Raw genomic sequence first — 24,447 nt, forward strand, 5'->3', positions numbered from 1 at the left:
CTGGGTAGAGAGCCATCCACTCTCCTGGGCCTGCAACAATGCACATCCTGGGTGAGGTGCTAGGTCTCCTCCCCCAGGATGGGCAGGGGAGGCTTCAAAGGCATTCCGCCTTTGTGAGCTTCTCCAGGCCACTTGCTGTACCCAGCAACTGGCCCCTACCGGTTCTGACCCCCACTCTGGCGGGAAGACTGTCCGGAAACCCCAAGGAAGGAAAGGGTGTGTGCCAGCGTCTGCCAACCCCACCCCTCAGGTGGGGAAGGCGAGGTGAAGCATATCTCTGGACTCTCGCCATCTTGAAGATGGGAAGCCCTGCCCAATCAGGACTAGGCTACTGCCCCCCCCTCCCACAGGAGAGTGGCAGGATAGGGGGTGTGCCCACCCCAGGGCAGAGACCCATTGGTCCCTGCCCTTTACCTACCTGTAACTCCCCTAAATCTAGTATTCAGGGGCACCCTGAACCTTCTTTCCTTAGATCCAGATTCCGAAAACAGCAAAGAAGATCAAGAAGCAAGAAGACCTGCCGTGCAGCTGCTAAAGTGAGGAAGACAACAACTGCTTTGGCCCCAGCCCTACCGGCCTTTCGACCCTCGAACCTGCTCCTGCTAAATCCCGGCAACTCCCATGGCCATCAACCTCACAAACCCCGGAGGACCTGGCTACCTTGTGACTCTAAGCATCTGGGACTCCCACGAGCAGTGGTACTGCTCAAAGCAAGTAACTGACCCCTGGCATCAGCCAGGAACCGTGAACCCTGCACTCTCTGCACCTGCCAAGCCTGGCCTGTGCTGGAGTGGACAAAGACCACGAGGACGTCCCCCCGGAGACTGTGACCCCAAATCCGGCACCCAAGGACCCACCTCGACGCTCCTGACGATACCTGCAGCCTACGAACCAGGGACCCCCCCAACCGCCATCAACAGAGGGTAAGATTTCCCTACATCAGAAGGCACCCCTGCTCCCTGTGCTCTACTCCTGTATACCTACCTATCCTCAAACTACCCAACTTACCTCTCGAAGTGGTGGTCGCACCTGAAGAATCTTCGTCCCTGAGCTTGCAGCCTTTGTTCGTTATTGAGCTTCTCCATTCAATCAATCAAGGCATTTATACAGCGCACTACTCACCCGGAGGGTCTCAAGGCGCTTGGGGGGGGGGGGGGGGTGCCGCTACTGCTCGAACAGCCAGGTCTTGAGCTTCTTCCTGAAGGAGAGGTGGTCTTGGGTCAGACGAAGTTCGGTAGGGAGGGTGTTCCAGGTCTTGGCGGTCAGGTAGGAGAAGGACCTTCCTCCAGTTGTTGCTCTTCGGATGCGGGGGACGGCGGCGAGGGCGTGGTTGGTCGATCGGAGGTGGCGTTTGGGAGCGTAGAAGTTGAGGCGGTTGTTGAGGTAGCTCGGGCCTTGGTCGTGTAGGGCTTTGTGTGCGTGGGTGAGGAGACGGAAGGTGATTCTCCTGTTGACGGGAAGCCAGTGCAGGTCTCTCAGATGTCCGGAGATGTGGCTGCGTCGGGGGATGTCGAGGATGAGTCTGGCTGAGGCGTTCTGGATCCGCTGGAGTCTCTTCTGGAGCTTGGCGGTGGTTCCAGCGTAGAGGGCGTTGCCGTAGTCCAGTCGGCTGGTGACGAGTGCCTGGGTGACCGTCTTCCTGGTCTCGGTGGGGATCCACCGGAAGATCTTCCGTAGCATGCGCAGGATGTTGAAACAGGACGCTGAGACGGCGTTGACTTGTCTGGTCATGGAGAGGGAGGAGTCCAGGATGAAGCCCAGGTTGCGTGCGTGGTCTGTCGGTTTCGGTGCGGTGCCCAGGGCGGGGGGCCACCAGGAGTCGTCCCAGGCGGAGGGCGAGGAGCCCAGGATGAGGACTTCCGTCTTGTCTGAGTTCAGTTTCAGGCGGCTGGTCGTCATCCACTCGGCTACGTCTTTCATCCCTTCGTGGAGGTTGGTTCTGGCGGCGGCGGGGTCGTTGGTCAGGGAGAGGATCAGCTGGGTGTCGTCGGCGTAGGAGATGATGTTGAGGTTGTGTTGGCGTGCGATGGCCGCAAGGGGGCTCATGTAGACGTTGAAGAGGGTGGGGCTGAGCGAGGAGCCCTGGGGGACGCCGCAGATGACTTCCGTGGCTGCAGATCTGAACGGTGGTAGGCGGACTCTCTGTGTCCTTCCAGCGAGGAAGGAGATGATCCACTCCAGTGCCTTCTCCTGGATTCCGATGTTGCTGAGGCGCTGCACTAGGGTGCGGTGGCAAACAGTGTCGAACGCTGCGGAGAGGTCTAGGAGGATGAGGGCCGCTGTTTCACCGTTGTCCAGCAGGGCTCGGATGTCATCGGTGGCAGCGATGAGGGCGGTCTCGGTGCTGTGGTTGGCTCGGAAGCCGGACTGTGAGGGGTCGAGGGATCCATTCGTCTCGAGGAAGGCGACCAGCTGCTTGTTGACGGTCTTCTCGATGACTTTGGCTGGAAACGGGAGGAGCGAGATGGGGCGGTAATTCTTGAGTTCGGTGGGGTCCGCTGTTGGTTTCTTTAGTAGAGCGCTGAGTTCGGCGTGCTTCCAGCTCTCAGGGAAGGTGGCGGTGTCGAAGGAGGTGTTGATGATGTCCCGCAGGTGGGGTGCGATGACAGCGTCGGCCTTGTTGAAGACGAGGTGGGGGCAGGGGTCGGTCGGAGATCCGGAGTGGATAGAGTTTATCGTGCAGCTGGTGTCTTCTGTGTTGATCTGGGTCCAGGCGCTGAGGGTGGTGGTGGGGGGCGTTGGTGAGGTCGTGGGGAGCGTTGTTTGTGGGCTGAAGCTGTTGTGTATGTCAGCGATCTTGTTGTGGAAGTAGGAGGCGAGGGAGTTGCAGAGGTCTTGTGACGGGGTGATGTCGTTGTTTCCGCCGTTGGGGTTGGAGAGCTCTTTCACGATGTTGAAGAGTTCCTTGCAGTTGTGCGCGTTGTTGTCCAGCCGGTCCTTGAATGCTGTTTTCTTGGTGGCGTGGATTAGTTGATGGTGCTTCCGGGTGGCGAGCTTGAGGGTGGTCATGTTGTCCGGTGTTGGCTCCCTTCTCCAGGCTTTCTCGAGGGCTCGGCAGTTCTTCTTGGAGCTCTTGAGTTCGTCGGTGAACCATGGGGCCTTCTTGCTGCCGGGTCTGCTAGGCGGGGTCTTCAATGGGGCGAGGTCGTCTGCGCAGTCGCTGATCCACTTCGTGAGGTTGTCGGCGGCCTGGCTGGGGTTCGCTGAGCTGGCAGGAGGGTGCTGGCTCAGGGAAGCGGCGAGCTGGTCTGCTGTGATCTTGTTCCAGTTTCTTCGGGCAGCCTGTTGCTGGTGGTGGTGGATCGTGGATCTTCTGAAGGTGAAGTGGACGCAGCTGTGGTCTGTCCAGTGGAGTCCGGTGGCGTGGCTGAAGCCGATGTCCTTGCTGGAAGAGAAGACAGCGTCGAGTGTGTGTCCGGCGAGGTGGGTGGGGGTGGTCACCAGCTGCTTGAGTCCGAGGTTGGCGAGGTTGTCGAGCAGGGTGGTGGTGTTGTGGTCGTTGTTGTTCTCCAGGTGGAAGTTGATGTCCCCCAGGAGGATGTAGTCAGCGGAGGGGAGGGCGTGCGGGCTGATGAAGTCGGCGATGTCTTCGCTGAATTGTGTGCGTGGACCCGGGGGTCGGTAGATGAGGGTGCCTCTGAGGGTGGTCTTGGGGTCTGTGTGGATCTGGAAGTGCAGGTGTTCGGCGGTTGTCAGGGTGTCGTCGGTGTTGGTTGTGATGCGGATGGTGTCCCTGTAGATGATGGCGATCCCTCCTCCCGTCTGGTTGTCGCGGTCTCTTCGGGTGATCTTGTAGCCCTCTGGGATGGCGATGGCGATATCAAGCGCTGAGGAGTCGTTCATCCAGGTTTCCGTGAGGAAGGCGACGTCAGGAGCTGTGGTGTCGAGGAGGTTCCAGAGCTCGATGGCGTGTCTGTGGACGGAGCGAGTGTTGAGTAGGATGCACTTGAGGTGGTTGCTGCTGGTGTTCGGCTTGGCGGGTGCTGGTGCGGGGCTGGTCCGGATGCAGGTGAACTTGCAGGCGCAGCAGCTGAAGGGTCCGTGGGTTCGTCTCGGGGTGGCTCGGTAGCATCCCGGGATTCGGCCGGTGTTGAGTGCGTTGAGGGTGGTGGCGTCGTACGTCCGGCGGGTGGGCTGGGGTCTGTGGGGGCCAGGGGTCCTGGCACTGGGCGCAGTCCAGGCGCGGACGGGCTTACCTTTGGCGCACCTTCGGCGCTCAATCGGCGCTCCCGCTGCGCGCGTCCGCTGCGCGGTCGCTCTGGGGGCGTCATAAGTAAGGAGCCGGGAGGGAGGGTCAGCTGGGTGGCGGGAGCGGGGCTGCGAATGGGAGGACACGTGGGCGTGGCCGCCGGGGGCAGCGGCGGGAAAACGGATCAGCTGGGCAGCGGCGTGCGGGCTGAAGCAGGCAGGCAGGAGGCGGCGGAGTCAGCAGGGCAGCGAGCAGGCAGAGGTGGCCGGAGGGAGAGGAGCGACGGAGCTCAGAATCCATTGAGCGCACGACGGCTCAAAAGCACCCTGCACTCAGCCGCCCGAGTGCCCCTGGCAGTGCATCCTCTACTTCTCCATTTGCCCTGAGCAAGTGACCAGGAGCCCATCTCCCATCGCCGCGTGGCCTGTTAGCCAGCAGCCACCAACCAAGGGCCCCCTGCCTTCCATAGGATAACATTGGGCCTAACTCACTCTGCACCTGGCTGCCCCTGTGCCGCTGAGGGTGTAACAACTGTACTTACCTGACCCTGGGAGACCCATGAGTCTATGCCCTGAACCTTAACTCTGCCAGTCGAGTACTTACCCAAAATCCGATAACTCACTTTTCTTCCATAGGGTAACATTGACTGGTTTCACTTGAAGTGTGGAGTTTCAAAATTTTAAAAATATTCACCTAAAATCAACCGAGTAACGAAAACCTGCTATCAGGAGAGACCCCAGTGCTGGATCTTGGTGCCCAGCACTGACACTGAAAAGTAATTACAACCTTACTTACCGCTAACTCAATTTTCTTCCATAGGAAACCATTGACTGTTTTTCTGTGAAATTTCTTGTCGATGTTTGCAAACTACAAATATTCTTTCAAAATCGCACCAACTGTGAAAACATAATTACTTACCTGTGTTAGATAGATGTCCCAGTGCTGAACCTAGGAGCCCAGCACTGGATTACAAAAGTAACGAGAACATACTTTACCTGTAACTTGAATTTTCTTCCATAGGAAACCATTGACTGTTTTTCTGTGAAATTTCTTCTGTGTCGATTTTGCAAACTTAGAAATATTCGTCAAAAATCGCCTGTATAACCTAAACACATTCTCTCAACTGCTTACAAGTGTTACACTAGTGCTGGATCCAGGATCCAACACTAAACTAGAAAAAGTAACAATAACCCCACTTACCTGCTAAGTGAATTTCCTCCCATAGGATAACATTGGTGATTTTATTAGAGAGAGGTTTTTAAGTGTCAACTTTTAAAATACCAAAATATTGCTTAGAAATCACAACAGTAACTAAATCGTATTTACTCACCTGTTTCGAGGAACTGTCCCAGGACTGAATCTAGGATCCAGTCCTGGAGTTAGAAAAGTAATCCTTAAAGTAATCCTTAAAGTAACTAATTGCAGTTAACTTGAAATTCCCATTGAGCTCAATGTATTATTGTGTTGCATATTGCAACAAACTGTAAATATTGCATTCAAAAGTCAATTGCCTATTGCAAAGTATTTAACTAAAGCATCTCATTCTGAGAAAGTATATTTTGATACCTATTGTTGGTTCTAAAATAAAACAACTATATATTTTTATATACAAACCATTGGCCTAGATTTCAGTTATTGAGTGTGTGAGACCATTTGCTGACTGAGTGTGTGCAACACATGCTTTACACTGTCCTCTGATATTGCCTTACTGCTCGACCAAGCTACCTCTTTAGAGAGTAAGGTATATCTAACTTTAGCTTCTGCCAAACCTCTGTGGACTCTGTACACACTGTACCTATTTGGGAACAGTATATACAGAGCCACTTTTGTTCTTTCCGGCTCCTTCTGTCAGGACCCCGGTAACTTCAGCGCTCGTTTTTTTCTGATTTCTGTCAGAAATTACTTCATTTTTTTTTTTTTTTAAATAACTGTTTATTAACATTAAAATCTGCAGCAGTTACAGCAATTGTGATCATTAGGCAATATGCAATTTTACAGAGTACATTTAAAGGCATCATTAGCGATCATCAGCACAACAAGGGTAAATTCGTTCAGCGACAAACTCGATCCAAAGCTCATAGCAGCTGATTAGGGGTCTACCAGAGATCTACTTCTCTTTTTTTTGACAAACATTTTACTTCAACGTCTTTTTGTTGTTGAAGTACTTTTCTACTATTTTTGAGTTTTTTAAAATATTTTTATTTATTACAAATTTTCATATGATAACATCAATAGAACATCTTCATCATTTTCACTGTATTGCAGAATACATAGCAGTAAGTTGTTACAATATCATTAAAATCAGGTATGTCACAACCGCATTCGGTTCAATAAAAAAAATACATCAACCACAGTAGCCGCTCAATATTTGCCATTAGTCAGTTGAATGAGCTAATATGTACGCAGTGAAAGGCCCCCATATGTCATGTGGCCTTGAAGCTTTTGGCAGTTCCTCCCCATAACAAATAAGTTGATCTCGACATTATGCAATATCTCTCAGCCAATGTGTTACTTGTGGTGCTGGCCTACCGTCCCAATGGATTGAGACCCTGCGCTTAACCAACAGTAGCGCTAAGACAACTAATTTCCGATTACTAGCTTTAAGCTTCATCACATTTCCCAAAAGGCGAAGAGTCATAGTACATGCTATAGGTTCACCTACCATTTCTGTCAAAGCCCTTGTAACTTTCTCCCAGAAGTCAGCCACTTTTAGACCGCTCCATGGCAAGTGGCGAAAATCGGCATTATCTGCACCACATCACCTACAACAATGCGAGTCCCTGAGCCCATATTTGTAGAATTGCGCTGGCGTATAGTACATCCGATGAATATATTTATAGTGGATCAGCCATAGGTTCCCATTGGCAGTGAACTGACCCTTTAGCCTACAACATGTTTCCCATTCATCTTCTGTAAGCGTCTGTGGTAATATATCACTCCATTTCCCCATGGGGCCCAAACTAACAGCCGTTTCATCAGTCTGTGAGGCGTTATACATTCGACTAACTAATTTAGTTCTAAGTTGTGAGATATATATTATTTGTAAAGCGGCTAGAGTAGGAGGCTCATCGGGGACACAGGGGTACAATGCCCTAATCGCAGCTCTCAGTCTGCTGTATACAAACAACATAACAGGCCTATCCTCATCACCCACAAATGCGTGAAGTTCAATGAATTTGCCATTAGGGTATATATCTCCCATGGTATGCGCTCCCGCATTCTGTAAAACTTTTAGTGAGCCTGTTTCACATGTCACTGATATTGCCCCATGATGCAGTAGTGCCATTGCCAGAGCATATAGCGGTAATCGCCTGGCACGCCTCCCAAGTTCTCTCCAAGCATGAGCTGTACACTGGACCGTATCAATTTCATCTTTGTCAAACACCGTAGTTTCATTTACAATCATTGCTTTCAGTGGTATTGGGCGAACCGCCCCTGCCTCAACCGCTACATGTGGTGTGTATTGCGGTGCGTTTTGCCAGTAACAGGCGTATTGCGCTTGTGCACATAAGTAGTATAATTGCATGTCGGGCACTCTAAATCCTCCCAATTCATACGGCAACATTAACACCTCCCACTTAACACGTGGCTTTTTACCTCCCCAAACTAACGTGATCAGTAACCCGCGAAGTGTATTAAAAAAATGTGTTCTCAATATGATGGGTACGGTGACAAATAAGTATAAAAATGTTGGTAGAACTACCATTTTAAGCAGAGCCACCCTGTCAGCAAACGTTAATGGTAGGTGTATCCATCTAGTGATCTGCTCCTCAAGTCGAGTGATCGCAGTGCCATAGTTTGCACGGATAACAACCTGCGGGTCTCTGTGAACCCATATACCTAGGTATTTAACCGGTTCCCCACTCCATTCCAACGGGAATCCCAGTTCAAACTGTGTTGTGCTCGCTTTCAGAGAGACTACAACCGATTTGTTCCAGTTTATTCCCAATCCAGATTGCCATTCATATCTAATGTATTCTCTAATGAGTTGTTGCAAATACACCGCTGGCTCACGCACATACAAAACCATGTCATCCGCATACATGGATACCGCCAATGGCCTCTGGTGAAAGCGCAGCACTGCCTGTGCATGTTGCTGTCGCAATATACAGGCCAGTGGTTCTAACACCACCGCGAATAGTAGAGGCGATAAAGGACAGCCCTGCCTCGTCCCATGCCTAATCGGTAATGGATCAGACGTTCTGCCATTTACACGCACCCGAGCCATTGGATCTGTGTACAATAACTTGATCCAGTTAGTGAATATAAACATTAACTGTTGCATGGCGAAACACTTATAAGGTCCCAAAGGAAAGACTTATTGGCTATGCCATTGCTTGTTGGTATTGACTTACAGTGAATTTCCATTTTATGAGGGAAAAAAAGCAAGAAAAGTAAAGAAATAGAAAAATGTTTGGCTATTAAAATAAAGTAAAACTTGTCTATAGGGAAAGTTATTATCCTGCCTTTTAATGCACTTTATGGTGTAGTGTGGGACACTTTTTAAGCTAACGAGATAATAACAGCAAAACCGAGCCATCTAGTTGCACATTAGGGTAGTGCTAGTATCCCACCACTGATTTACTACAGATTTCAAGAAACCGCTTTAAGTACGGTGAGATACGGAGAGTTGTGACTACAGCGGTGGCATTAGAACATATTTGTGGCTTGTGGACACATTTCTTGGAGGTAGGCAGGTTGTTTGTTGTAGACCTCTTGGCTCCTCACCTCGCAACCTCAAACGATGCTGGGACAGTTAAAGTCAGACCACACTGGTTAGGATGGTTAACCCCGTGAATTTTCCTTTGTGCTACTTTTGACTAGTTCCTGCCATCTGTGTCCTTAAACCAAGCCCTGGGGGAAAGCTATTCGGAAAAGTGGATTTTTGTGCAGTGAAAGAACAAATATGGCACAGAACTTCCATAGAGACGGTTTGCCGGGCTCCCGCGGCCTCTGCTGATTAGAGTGCGCCTGGAAGGCGGGGGTCGAAAAAAACGTAACATGTAGGAAGTAATTCGCCGAGTGAATCACCTTTCCAAGTAAGCGCCCCGCATGGGCCGCGGGAGTTCAGATTTCACCGAACCTGGTTACAGCCCATCTCCACCCTCATGTTTACATTTTCCCTGGCTTGCGTTTGGCAGATTTCAAAGTCCCACCAGAGCTCGGCACGGCCAGCAGCAACTTCCCTCCAAGGGCGGCGCGGAGCGCACCAGTTAGTCAGTCTCCCTCCCTCTTGGACACTCGTGCCGGGCATGTCCATGCACATCTGCTTTCTGTTCAGTGTTTCCTGTAGGGGATGTCGGCAGACTGAGGATGCCGCCGCGCAGTGCCTTCGCTTCATTGGGAAGGTAGGTGGCTTCCATGGTGGACTGAGACAAGGGGGGCACGGATCTGAACACACCGGGGTAACGTGGGCGCAATGCAGCCACTAGGCACTAGGTCTCACGGAAACTAGAAAAACAAGTGCCCGACAGGCAGCCTATGACGTTTACGTTTGGCTTTTTCTGCCGTCCCACTTGGATGGCCTGCTTTCCTTCTGAAGTAAAAGGTTTCTTATCTTTATGGGGCCATGTGTTTGGCCCTATAAAGATAAGAAACCTTTTACTTCAGAAGGAAAGCAGGCGAGGCCGTCCAAGTGGGACGGCAGAAAAAGCAGAACGAAAACGTCACTACCAGCTCTTTTCCAATGGCTGGCCACCGTTTAGCATAAACAGTGACGTCGGCCAATGGAAAAGAGGGGCGGGGCTTAAAGCCCTTTACAGAAAAGACCTAAAAACATTAAATCGCGCCAGCGAGACTGCGCATGTGCGCAGCCCACGCAGGCGAGACCTAAAAACAGGTCTCTTTACAACCTCTAAATCCTATGGGAAACAGAGGCTATATTTGAACGACCCACATAAGGACTGCCTGCACTGTCTTTACCCTCCACATCAGGTAATGGAGTGCAGGATCTGGCTTACTTTTTCATTAAAGACCTTGCGAGCTAGAGAGGGACATTGCTAAAGAAATCGAAGACCCAGACACCCAGTGCTTCTGGTGAAGACAGCGATTCGTCCCACACAACCCAGAAAAGGTCAAGATCTTCTGACCATGGGGCTTGGAAAGGGAGTAGAAAAGCCTTAAAAACGCATAAAGATCCCCTCAGAAAGGAGAAACTAAACTGGTCTCCACTGGGGCGACCTCCTCCCAACCATCTATTCTTTCTGACAGGATAAGGAAGCGAAAACGGTCTCCTTTCCCTGAGCCGTCAACTTCAAAACGACCAAGATCGTCGAAGACTGTCGGCACAGGCACCTTAGCATCTTTGACGAAGGCATCTTCTAAAGCAGTGATGACGACAGCCCTTGCAGCTCCAATTTTAACAGCACAGTTGACGGGAGGTTGGGCCTCCAAGTCACCATCGAAGGCTGCATCGGCAGATGCACCTTAAGTCGTAGACGAGGTCATCCTCACCAGAGATGCTGCACCAAAACAATCGACAGTCATCATCAACAGATATGCCATTGGCGCCCGCACCGTTGGCGATGACCTCATCGACAGATACGCTGTTGGCGCCTTTACAGTAGACAGAGATGCAGCCGACGGCAGCAGTAGAACACATACAGTCGATGGGGAAAGTGACGCCAGCACCACAGACATAGTCGCCAACGCTGTCTACACTGTTTTCCAGCGAAGTTACACCGTCAACGAGGGTAAAAATAACAAAGACAGTCTTAACACGACAGCTTACCTGAGCAAGCATGACCTCTGCTGCCTAGCCCTGTGCTTGATATAGAGGAGTCTGATGAAGATGGATACTGACCCTCCGAAGCTAGACAGGTAACATACCCCTAATGGCATGTTGGAGGTCAACATGTTTCGTGCAGTGAATGGTCTCAGAAGGAGATCCCAAGAGCTTCTTCAGGACCTGGGTAAATGTTGACCTTCAACATGCCCATTAGGGGTATGTTACCTGTCTAGCTACCGAGGGCCATTATCCCACGCAGCATAACCTTCTGGTTTATTACTGATGACAGAGGGGTTACTCACTATTAAACTCTTTAATTACCCCTCCAGCCATCTTTTAACCTCACATTAGGACATCACTGACACTCAAACCCGCACGCACCCTTATGGCTTTATCTCTTAAAAAGATCTCCGACAAAGTGACCCTTTGGGGGACCAGTAGGCCATTGCAGCGCCGTCCCCGACGAGGAGCACCACCCAATGATGAAGCATGACATCCTTCGGGGTGTGTGAGGGCACCAAGACCAGGACACTCTGTCCCCAGACACTAAAATGTGAGAACGACTACAGTTTTCTCCTTCACGCTCTACGTTCCTCTTACAGGAACTGTGACTCTCGCAGAATACGATTATAATTCTCAGGAGCACAAGTCACCGGACCTATATTCAGCTCCTTGCCTCCCCCCCTCCCCCCCCCCCCCTAATTGTTGTAAAATGAAAAAATACCCAGGCTTCAAAGCCAGGTACTCAACAGTTAATGAGCACCAGGCAGTGTATGAGTTGGTCCGGGATATTTGCTTATCCATTTCCTCCATTACCTCTGCGTCCATATATAGTAAGGAAGCTCGCACAAGACTTTTTTTAAATTTAAAAAAAAAAAATTAAAACAGACCTTTATTGATTTTGAAAAGGGGACATACAGCCCCGTAGGCATCATGATGAAACTAGGTGGGAAGGCAGAATGCAGTACAATTGTATACATTAGCAGTCTTAGGGACCTCCCAGGGTTGACTGCAATCAAAAGAGCTCTACCAGGGATCCCAGGGGCACTCTTCTAACTCCCATCCATCCCCCCCACAGGTAGTCCGATATACAGCTCAATCTCGCACAAACGTTTATTACACTTGTAGAACATCTGCCTTTTCTTCATGGTCGTCCTGAGTTTTTCGCCTTTTGCTGTACCCTGTATTTTTTCTGGCTTTGGAACTCTGTTCAGTGTACCCTTGTTAACCAGTAGTAAAGTGCCTATGCTTCCCCTTTAGACATTGTTGAATTGGCATACTCCTAAATTGGCATATTAAACTTGTCAATAAATCCTCGGTATATATTACAAAGTGTACTCTGGCCATGAAAGTTGAATGCCACTAATGGACTGCAGCACCTATAGTACCACAGTCAAAAGAAGCTCCCTTTTGTATAACCTAACTTCTATGTGTCCCCAGTTTTACCTGCCCAAGGTCTAATTAGGATGCACTTAACAATAATATACGTTGAATACTTCTCCTATCATTAAAAACATTTACAACTCTGTCTCCGTTTTATTAAAAAATCTGTCATTTTTATTTTTATAAAAATTACAGTGAAATCTACTATTTTTGTGTTCAGTAATATGTACAGATTAGGAACATAGTACAGTTAAAACATACATTTCTTACAGTTCATCGTGCTCTATTACATTTAAAAATTCAGAATTATTGACACAATTTGTTTTAAACTGCTTTACATTGTGTGCATGGTTGCAAGTAGAAATACATTCATCCTTTTAATTGTCTGGTATTACATTGCATTCACACTGTTGGAGTGATAATGATATGGAGTGCTATTGATGCCCTGAGAGTACAAATGTAATAGAGCACAATGGATTGTTGGAAATTTGTTTTAACCGTTGTATGTTCCTAATTTGTACATATTACTGAACTCCCAAATAGTGCATTTCATTGAAATTTTTATAAAAATGACTTTTTTAAAATATAAAATGGAGACAGAGTTGTAAATGTTTTTTTATGATAGGAAAAGTCTTCACTGTATATTATTGTTTAGGGCATCCTAATTGGACCTTTGGCAGATAGCACTGGGGACACACAGAAGTTAAGTTAACCAAAAGGGAACTTCTTTTGATTGTGGTATAACTCACCCTGTCCCCTTTGGTATGAAAGGGTGACTCTTTAATCGTGTGACACCTATAGTTTGAAGGGAAAATGGTTGGGGGATGCAAAGAAAAGCTTTCATAAAGCACCTCACATGGCCATCCATCTCTCCCCCAGTCTACCTTATTCTACCTGACTGTGGCACCCAAAATATTATAAGGTCTTCACTCGAAGTACCTCACCTGTTCTTACCAGTTCCTCATTTCTTTTTTTCAGGTGTGTTGTGCCACAGTCATGGTTATCTCTAGTGCTCATCCTCACAGCAAGGCTAGTCTGTGGTATTTCCATTGTTTACATGTGTCTCCTTTGTAATCCTGCATATCCTATTGGGTGAAAATTAGTTTGCCTCATTGTATTTTTAGGTGTTTTGACAGAGAAGCTGAATATGAGGCATCGGACCTGGCTGCTCTCCTTAAGGATCAGGCCCCTTTTATCGTTTGGCTTCCTGCTGTATGAGTCCTCTTCTTGTCTCACCATTTCAATTCCACTAACACTTGGTGCGTTTGATCAGCCATGTTAACTAAGAGTGCTCCAGTTTTAACCACCCCACTACCCCCAGAACCTTCTTTGAGCCCGTCCCTACTTAAAAGGGCTGTAGCCTGGCACTGCATTGCCTGCATGGGTTAGACAAACAATCTAGTGAAATTGCGAGAATAATCCACACCTGCAGACCGCGTCCTTCCTCAGTCATTTCCTCCTTTATTCAAGTTAGTAAAATACTTACGTATAAATAGCAACTTACTACAACATTTTTTTTCTGCTAAAAAACAATGTGCATTGTTTACAATGTAAGTTCATTATTGCAATATCTAAACTTGTCTCTTTTGCCTTTTCCCAAACATTAGACTGACAGCCCAGAAAAAAGGTGTTGCTCATTTAACACTTTTTCCAGTATCTCCCATTGGGGCCAGAACTAGGGGTTATTCAATATATCCTCTACCTCAACTCTGACTCATCTCAAACCTCATTCTACTACTCTTTCCAATGCACTACCCTATTTCTCACCATATACCTCTATCAATGTATCCTCTACCTCCATTCTCTCGTTCACCCCAAACCCCATAGCACTATGACGATCCCCAAAATAACCCTTTCTAGACTCTCCCCTATTCTACCCCTCTTTGCATCATCTCATACCTCTTTACTATTCAGGTCTCCCAAACAAGCCTTTCTAAACCCTTCCCTCTGACTCTTCCACTTCCACCTCCCTTTTACTAATCCCATGCCTCTTCCTGCTGCTGTGAGCTCCAACAGAAAAAAGATTCTAAATCCTTCCCTCTTCTCTCCAATGTCCCTTTCAATCCAAATAACAGACTTTACTGGTTCCAGAGTAGCATTCTACTCACCAAAAAAACGCTTTAACAACTTATCAGGGGTAGCAAGCGCTATATAAATGGAAACCTTTTCCCCTCTTCTATCCCTCCACTATCCTTCTCAATCCAAATAACTAACATATCCACCACTCATATTACTTTCATATTGCACTATACTAATTCACCACTAATCCTTTATGGGTTCCGGAGTAGCATGCTACTTGCCGAAAAAGTGCTTTAACGCCTCGTTGGGGGTAGTAAGTGCTATATAAATGCAATTACAAAACTATACAATAATGCCATCCACTGCAGTGGCAGTGCAAGTGTGGCTTCGGGCTTACCTTTGAAGCCTGACTTCAAAATATGCATTGTGACCTGTCAAACCCTTTTTAACAGCTAAAAAGTCTTGTTTAAATTTTCATTGTCACTTCTATGTAAGCCCTGTAACCCACAATGTAAAATGTATTGTACTTAAAAGTGGGATATGTAAAAAATTAATGTGGCTATGTCCCTATTGTGACAAGACGCTAAAAGCTATTACATTGTGGCAGTCCTAGCTGCCCTATGTATAAAACCAGAGTACAGTTAAAAAAAAACTAACACCGTATCTCTGGAATAGGAACTCCTGGAAAAATAATTAAACAGCTGTTTATAATAGTTGTTGAAAATCCAATATAAAGGTCAAGTTTTGATTTTTAATACATATTTAGGAAAAGTTACTTTTAGAAAGTTACTCTTTACCTGCTTGGACTGTTAGAAGGCTAATTAGTCTCTAATTAGCTAAGAAGTCTCTACAAGCCCTCAACCTTTGAGCAAAGCAGTCCTGGTTTGGAAAGGTCAGTCTATCCACACAAGAATCTTACCATCAGGTCAGAACTTCTAAAAAGTCAAGGACAGCTGATGCATTCAAACCTCAAGGAATTGAACCGTATAATTTGGCACCTGTGGTTATAGAGTTGGGACTATTTTAAACTACTTGAGGGGTGTAAGCTTATCCTATAAGAAGCTCTTGAGCTGGGACTCGAGCCTAGTGCGCTTGCATTTTATACAGCAAAGTGTAAATGTGTTGTCTATTGCTATTTAGGCTGGAAGAGGAGGCCTCTTAGAACATTGCTTTGCATCGAAGAATTATCTGTTGTACCTTCAGAGGGGAGGCAGCATACACTTAGGTTACCTTTGGCATCAGTAGCCATTTACATGCATGATAGGAAACACTTCCCTCTTTACAATTACGGTCTTCAGAGCATTTGTGAAGCATCTAAAGAGAGTAATCCCTCCAAAGGCATCGCTGGTCCCAACGCAGGACCTATTTAAAAGGCTTATAGGGCATACTTCTGAGTCGCCTCAGTCCTGCACAATTCAGTACCTTTCATGAAAAGTGTCTTTTCCTATAGTAATCACTTCTTTAACCCCTTCGCTGCTAGGCCTCCCCCCTCTGTGCTAAGCCTTTTTTTTTTTGTCTATTTGGGGTAGCTCGCGCTTACGCCCATAACGTTTCGTCCACAAAAGATATTCACACCAAATTTGCATCCTTTTCTTCCAACATCCTGAGAATTCTGAAGGTACCCTGGGTTTGTGGATTCCCCTGGAGGGGACTGAGAAATTAGCTAAATGTGGGGTTTTGTTTGGAGGGGGGCTGGGGGGAGTGCTGCAGAAGAAAGTATCTGTGTTTTTGCCTGCAAATTGTATCAACAAAGGGTTTGTGGTGCTAAAATCGCCATCTTCCTAGCTTTCAGGTACAGGCAGACCTCTGTCAGAAAACCAACATTTTCTACACAGTTTGGACATTTTACTGGGACATAGCCTATTTTTCCTATTTTTAGTGCTTTCAATCTCCTTCCAGTTAGTGGTAGAAATGGGTATGAAAGCAATAATTGATCCCAGAAAAGCTATTCATTTCTGAAAAGTAGACAAAAGTCTGAATTCGGCGAAAGGGCATTTGTGTAGATCCTTCAAGCTTTTCCTATAGAAACTAACAGCTGAAATAAATACATATTGAAATTGAGTTGAAAAAAACAGACAATTTGTGCCAGCGTTTTCACCTCCAACTTCTTGTAAGTATGATTTTTGGAAGCCTATATCGTTACGTCTGCTGGACCCTTCTGGTTTCAGGGATATATAGGACTTGTGGGTTCTACAAGACCACACGTTACCCAGAGCCAATAACTGAGCTATGACTTGCAATGGTTTTTCATTGTGAATGGGTATATAGCAATTCATTTGGTAAAATATAAAGAGTGACAAATTGGTATCAAGGAAACCTATGTATATCTTAAATGGGATCAAAATATAGAGTTTAGAAGCAGTGGTTATTTATTTGCACATCTCCGAAATTGTGGGTACCCATACTAGCATGTGAATTAGAGGACATTTTTCAAAATGACTTCTTTTTTACACGTTGTCTTACATTTGGAAGGCAAAAATACATAGAAAGTCAATTGGTAACAACGCTTGTTCTACTATTCTGTGTGAAACAATACCTGAATAGGGGCTGAGGTGCTTTTGTGGTGTGGGTGATGTGGAATGTGTTTTTCTGTTTATGATGTGAGTTTTAGAGTAATCATTATGCTTTACTGTGCTTTATACATCTCTCTTTTAATTCCATTCTTATTTACCATGGCATTAAAATACCTTGGTGTTATGGAATCTCATATTTGATTCTGTATATCTCAATAAGTAGTGAGTGCTGAAGAAGTGAAGCAGGAATGCTCTAGCAAGCAATTTCTCCAAATACCCATTGACCTGCCACCTCCTGTTTCTCTTGCAGGTGCTGGTTCATCCGCAGATCATTAAAACAGACTCGCTGGTTTTCACCACCCTGAAGGCTGAGAACAACCCTGTGATGGCCACTGTACCAAACCCCGGGATTGCGACTCTTGGCACACCTCTCCAGACAACCTCCCTACAGGTATGTGTGCCAGCCAGTAGCTATCAGCTCTGTGTGGTGCAGCCTCACAGTGGACTTCTTCTCCCAAATAAACACTTGCAGAGTGCTCAATAAGCCTTCCCTAGTATGATATTTCTAAGTGTACAAATGTATTTCCTTCATTGCGTGTAGAACTCTCCATTCCCAGATTTTAGCCCTTGCTAAAAAACATAACGTAACATAACAACGTAAAAGAGAGGGGCTCTTTGCCACAAATAGGGGTAGAGCACCAATAGACAAAAGTCAAGAGAAGAATTCCCCTATTTGGCACATCATCAGGTGAACTAAAAGATTCTTACCCACACCAAACCATTCACTCACCAGAACAAGCACCCTTGTCTTAACCACATGTGGACTCGTAATTAAAAATTTCTATATTTTATTAGAAACAATGACATATTAAAACATTTCTTTATAGCAATCACAAGACAGTAAAATCTGCGCCCAATGTTATAGTTGTTGGACAGTTAGAAAATAAAGAAATTACAATAAAAAACAACCAGTAAAAATACATTAAACCAATTTCATCCTAAGAGTCATTTGTAAACACTGGGAGAACACAAGTAAGAAAGATGCTTTCTAATCAAAAAACAAAGGAAGACAAATGATCTAGATCAACTATTCTCATTACACTAGATACTTAGTGTTTGCATTTTCTGGAGAACAGATGTCATTCCGATCTATAGTCTCCTTTACTTTAAAGTTGCGTCGACGCGTTTCGGTGGAAAACAGAAAATAGAAGACCACCTTCTTCAGGACAGTTAATTATGGTCTCCCACAATATAAAGAATCTAGACAAATCATAAAAGTTGGCATTAAAAATCAAAAAAGACATACATTTAATATACCCATCTCTAATATACAATTTGTACAATTGTGATTTACATCTATACACGCCATACATGGGTGTCAACAATTTTATAAAAACCTTATATGGGTGTCCACAATTTAATAAAAATCCCTATACCAGTTTCCTAACTCTAACAGGGGCAGCAGAATCCATTATAGGAAAGAGAAGTGTAGTTCTCCTGGTGATTCATCAACCACAACCACACATGTACTCCCAATCTTTAACATAGCTTATTCACCACACATCCTCCATGCGCTCTTCTTATTTGAATAGAACAGCTAGGTTTCTATTAAGTGAGGGATATTACCTTCTATTCTAGCCAGTACATCCAAGCGGTAGGTACTAGAGGATTCCTTCCCTTACTTCTCTTTAACGGGAGTGCGGTAAGTTCATAGGATATATAAGGGAACACACCTCTTAATCTGAAAAAATAGAATCGGATATAATTATAGCCTCACCTTTGAGCCTACTAAAGGAGGATAAAATGCCCTAATGTCTGTCTTGTTATATATACCTGCCATCCTGTGTATCCGTTTTAAAGTGCGCTCATAGTATAGGAAAGGTGGGACCGGCTAAAACTGTAAGAGAAGTCCAAACATAAATATCATATGGACCAACCCCCAGCCCCAAAGAACAACATAGTCTATAGGTTCCACTTACTGAAAATAGGGAACAATCCCGTCCAAAAGCTTGTCTCAGGGGTAAGGAAATACTCTATTCTTTTAAGAACATATCCGTCCTAAATATCCATACTTCATTGGCTGATGTATTTGGTAAGATCTCGGTACACAAGTATTCTCGAGATTCCAAAGATTTCTATAAGGGGTAAAAAATAAGACGAGGGGATTGTATGAGTTAAATCACTTATTGTTCCAATCCTGTGTCCATAGATTTCGATAGACTCAGCTGTAGTATGCACATATATTAACTATTTCTATCCTATAATGGCTACTTCTAACCAGTTGGTGGCATGTGGAAATTAATTATATTTAGTCCCAAAAAATTACTGTTAAAACAAACACTGGCTATTGTGCCACCAACAGTTAGGTTCTTTTTACCATTTTTTTGGCAAACTCAAAAAACGCTGAAACTTCATCTTAAATATCTGCTAGTCAATGGATTTCCAGAGGTAACACCAGAAAGCTAACTTTGCCCTAATAAACTACACTCACCCCGTTGCAGCACGTGGAAATCTTGAAGCCTTGACCTGGTCCCCAGTGAAGCGCGTATCTAAATGAGCAAAAGAGAGAGCTGTCTTATACCCCCTGCTCCTCGGGGCGGGGCATTCAATCAACCTCAGCTGTGAAACATTAGAAAAATGACCGCGAAAAGAGACCTAAAGACGCGGCCATCTTTGACTGCCAAAAATTAGCCATTGGTGTATAGAAAAGTAAGGACGGGGCGAGCCAAGTGAAAACAAAAACCCATCTACCGTCCTCCTTCGAAAATACCAAACAAAGAGAACCGTTGGCCTATATATACAAACGCCGATACGATGCAGCCTCGTAGAAAATCAAAAGCGAGGTCGATATCAGCCTACAGAGAGCTATTTAAACTGAGGTTTTCCAATGGCATACATGGCGGCCATCTTTGAGTGACCAATAAAGGTACATAGTCCAATCGTACCAAAGTCGACACCCTCACTCTAAATAAGGGATTTTAACAGGTTGCGACAAGGTAATGTTCAAAACTGAATCCAAAACGGAGTAAAGCACGAATCGCAAAACCCCTCTACTTAAAGAAAGGCAAGCAATTTTATTATTGTTATTGTTAACCATTACTATCCTTCACACTCCAAGCTGTGCGCACGAGTCAGGGCAAGAAAAAGGATTAAAGACCCGTTGTTTGCAAACGCAAACTCCCTTCAACAGCATCAATAATTCCTAAAAACCCTAATAAGTGCAACAGTATATTCGAAGAGCCAGAGTTCAGGATATACCAAAATCAATTAAGGGTATTCCTGGTATATGTCAGAGAACAGTACAAGGCGAGTTCATTTCTATAGAGAGATCTTAGAGAGAATCTCTTAGGGCAGCATCTATAGAGCAGAATCTAAGCACAATGACGGACCTTAATATTCAGAAGAACTCGTGAGGGAAGGAACCGTTATCTGATCAAACGATCCCATTCCTCCCTCGAGTTCAGACCATTTCTCACTGTATTCAAAAGTGAGATATACCATTGCTCTCTGATTTTTCTTTTTTGTTCCATGTTGCCTCCGCGAGGCCCCATCCATATCTTCTCGAGGATAAACCATTTTAAGTCAGATTCGTTGTGGCCCATTTCAATAAAATGGGTGACTAGGGGAGCATTGACTTTCTTAGTTCTAATAGCGGAGCGGTGTTCTTGGAGTCTGGTTCTAAGCTCCCTGCCTGTCTCCCCTACGTAACCTTTCTCACATGGACATTTAAGGAAATATACGATGTTTTTACTCCTACAGTTGTTAAGGGATCTGGAGGATACCTTGTGTCCATTGTATTCCAAACTACCTGACTCAATGCATAGTGAACAGACATTACATGTGCCACACTTTGCGTTTCCCATGGCAATAGCTCTGTCCAACGTGCTTTGTACTTTGCCCCTGTTCTCTCTATACGTATGGACCAGTTCGTTTCTCAAGTTCCTGTTTCTTTTGAAAGCAAAAATGGGTCTTTCCAACTTGAGTTCTTCCTCATTATTAATAATATGCCAATTGCTATTGATGACATTCTTGATACGGTTACTGATGTGGGAAAAATTACTTACAAAGACCACTTTGTCAGATTCCTTTTTCTCTTTGACAGTATTGCTAAGCATAGCTTCTCTGTCATAAAATCTGGCACGTTTGAAGGAGTGTGAAATTAGTTTTTTAGGGTACCCTCTTTCCTTGAATTTCTGTTTCATGGTCTCCGCATGTCTATAGAAATCCTTGATATCAGAACAGTTCCTCCGCAAGCGGAGAAACTGACTGAAGGGTATATTGTCACGCTGTGATTTGGGGTGGAAACTAGAATAATGCAACAGAGTATTTTTGGCCATTGGTTTTGTGAATAGTTCCACCGCCAAACTCCCATCTACCTCTTTGATAGAGATATCTAGGAAATCAACCCTCGATTTACTTGACTGTGATGTGAACTTTAAGTTGGGGTCGCCCAAGTTAATCCAAAGTAGAAATTCATCAAGAAGGTCCATGGTACCATCCCAGATGAAAAAGATGTCATCTATGTAGCGGTACCAACCAACTACATTTTCAAAAAATGGAGCGAGTTCGTTGAAGATATGTTTCTTCTCAAATTCGCCGACATAGAGACAGGCCAGGCTCGGCGCACAGGTCGCCCCCATGCTCGTACCTTTCTTTTGCTTAAAAAGCTCATCTTTGAACAAAAAAATATTGTTCATGAGTACCATCCTGGCACAGTCTACAATAAAACCTTTTTCTACACCATCAAGTTCAATGCCAGAAATGGCTCTACGGACCACCTCTACAGTTTCATTTTGAGGTATGTTCGTATAGAGAGACTCAATGTCCAGAGTCACTAAACATTGAGTCTCCCGACAGAAGGACCGGCCCTCAAGCAGGGATATCATATGGGAGGAATCTCTCACATATGATTTAAGGTCCATTACTATGGGTCTAAGGAAGTGGTCTACATATTTACTGAGGGGCTCAGTTAATGAGTCGATGCTACTGACTATAGGCCTCATGGGTGGGTTCTCTCGATTTTTGTGAATCTTGGGGAGACCATACAGAGCTGGAATCCTAGGTTCTTCGTTATTCAGGAATCTGAATTCCTCTTCACAAATCCATAGGTTATCCTTTGCTACAGTCAAAAGTTTATGACAATCACTTATAAGCTTAGTGAGTTGATTTCTAGAGATTGGTTCATAATGTTCTTTCACAGCAAGCATCTCTAACATCCTTCGTTCATAATCAGAGGTGTTAAACACCACTACTCCACCACCTTTATCTGCAGGTTTTATGGTTAGACTCAGGTCATCTTTCAAAGATTTAAGGGACTGCTTTTCTTCTCTGGTCATATTGTAGTCAGATTGTCTAGGGTTTTGGGAGAGAATGGATTGTATCCCACTCTCTACCGCTTTTTCAAATATCTCATGATTTTTACTCACCATAGCTAGGGTGGGGGTAAAGGAGGATCTAGGTTTGAGACCAGAGACATTATTGTTAACCCTTAACGGGCGATCCTCAAAGAATCTCTTAAGCCTAATTTTTCTAAAAAAGGCTCGTAAGTCTTTCTCTAATTGATACCTATTGATCCCTGTAGATGGAACAAAACTAAACCCTTTACTGAGTACCTTAATCTCTGTTTCAGTGAGGTCTCTGTTAGATAAATTCACTACTGGTGTTCCGTCTGACGCCAGTAGCGTTGGTTTCTCGTTCTCAAATATTCTTGTTGTGGAGGTGGAGGGCCCCGAAATTGTTGTCCTCTCCCTTGATTCGAATTGAACCTCTGTCCCCGCCTGGGTCTTTGATCTAAAAAAGGCTGGGGACCTGTTTCAACAAAGTTATTCCTATTGCTGTTATCTTCTTTATGCCCAATCTCATCATCACTGCTCGTCCCTGATGTGTCTGAAAAGGTGACCTGTTTTCTACCTCCTCTTCTGTAAATGGGTCTATTATATGGTCTATCCCACCCTTGCTCTTGTTTTTGTTGATAGTATTTCTCGTTAAGGAAAGGGTAGACTCCTTCAGCACTGAATCTTTCAATGTCTTTTTTGAGTTTGTTAGTCTTTTTATTTATAAGATAATCTCTGTATCCTTCAATATCTCTGTTGATCTCCTCAAGTTTACGTTTGGCATCTTCCATTCCTGTACTATTTCTCAATTCTAGCTCAAGTTTTTCTATCGATTCTTTTTCAATAATAATCAACTCCTGAGCTGTCTCAATGATAAGGAGCATCCAATCCCTACTACATCTATTTGAGATCTGTGTCCATACTTCCAAAAATTTTTTATTTTCTATAAATAGACCAGGTTCATTCCTAACCTGTAGGCCAATGGGGATTGTGCCCGACTTCACATATTCTATTAGGAAATCGGCATGTGCTTCTGTGCGGATCAACTTCTTTTTAAGATTAACCAGTTTGCCCCAGTTTTCCCCTCTCCCGGACAAAACTGTAATTTTGTTTCCATTCTTAGTGTTAACAATCTTATTGTATTGGTCATCACTAAAGCCAAACGGTTTAAGTGATCCATGGCTATTAAGCTCAAGAACAAACTACTCCAAGAGGAGACTCTGAGAAACGAACTGGTCCATACGTATAGAGAGAACAGGGGCAAAGTACAAAGCACGTTGGACAGAGCTATTGCCATGGGAAACGCAAAGTGTGGCACATGTAATGTCTGTTCACTATGCATTGAGTCAGGTAGTTTGGAATACAATGGACACAAGGTATCCTCCAGATCCCTTAACAACTGTAGGAGTAAAAACATCGTATATTTCCTTAAATGTCCATGTGAGAAAGGTTACGAAAGGTTACGTAGGGGAGACAGGCAGGGAGCTTAGAACCAGACTCCAAGAACACCGCTCCGCTATTAGAACTAAGAAAGTCAATGCTCCCCTAGTCACCCATTTTATTGAAATGGGCCACAACGAATCTGACTTAAAATGGTTTATCCTCGAGAAGATATGGATGGGGCCTCGCGGAGGCAACATGGAACAAAAAAGAAAAATCAGAGAGCAATGGTATATCTCACTTTTGAATACAGTGAGAAATGGTCTGAACTCGAGGGAGGAATGGGATCGTTTGATCAGATAACGGTTCCTTCCCTCACGAGTTCTTCTGAATATTAAGGTCCGTCATTGTGCTTAGATTCTGCTCTATAGATGCTGCCCTAAGAGATTCTCTCTAAGATCTCTCTATAGAAATGAACTCGCCTTGTACTGTTCTCTGACATATACCAGGAATACCCTTAATTGATTTTGGTATATCCTGAACTCTGGCTCTTCGAATATACTGTTGCACTTATTAGGGTTTTTAGGAATTATTGATGCTGTTGAAGGGAGTTTGCGTTTGCAAACAACGGGTCTTTAATCCTTTTTCTTGCCCTGACTCGTGCGCACAGCTTGGAGTGTGAAGGATAGTAATGGTTAACAATAACAATAATAAAATTGCTTGCCTTTCTTTAAGTAGAGGGGTTTTGCGATTCGTGCTTTACTCCGTTTTGGATTCAGTTTTGAACATTACCTTGTCGCAACCTGTTAAAATCCCTTATTTAGAGTGAGGGTGTCGACTTTGGTACGATTGGACTATGTACCTTTATTGGTAACTCAAAGATGGCCGCCATGTATGCCATTG

General features: G+C 45.2%; 1 protein-coding gene and 1 long non-coding RNA gene across 2 annotated transcripts in view; one reads left to right on the top strand and one right to left on the bottom strand.

The window, feature by feature from the left end:
• SREBF2 (sterol regulatory element binding transcription factor 2) overlaps window positions 1–24,447 on the top strand; it is a 236,024-nt gene that overhangs the window by 38,971 nt on the left and 172,606 nt on the right. Inside the window, exon 4 of the mRNA XM_085601233.1 lies at window positions 17,142–17,282. Within this exon, the coding sequence (XP_085457359.1) occupies window positions 17,142–17,282 (141 nt within the window). The remainder of the gene's footprint in view (window positions 1–17,141; window positions 17,283–24,447) is intronic.
• Window positions 17,703–19,368, bottom strand: LOC146833418 (uncharacterized). The gene is made up of 5 exons (XR_014960585.1): window positions 19,323–19,368; window positions 18,811–18,966; window positions 18,665–18,728; window positions 18,458–18,572; window positions 17,703–18,091 (listed from the first exon to the last, which is right to left on the bottom strand). It is a non-coding gene; the product is annotated as an uncharacterized LOC146833418 (long non-coding RNA).

Source organism: Triturus cristatus, chromosome 4_2, assembly GCF_964204655.1.
Source record: "Triturus cristatus chromosome 4_2, aTriCri1.1, whole genome shotgun sequence".
Classification (NCBI taxonomy): Eukaryota; Metazoa; Chordata; class Amphibia; order Caudata; family Salamandridae; genus Triturus; species Triturus cristatus.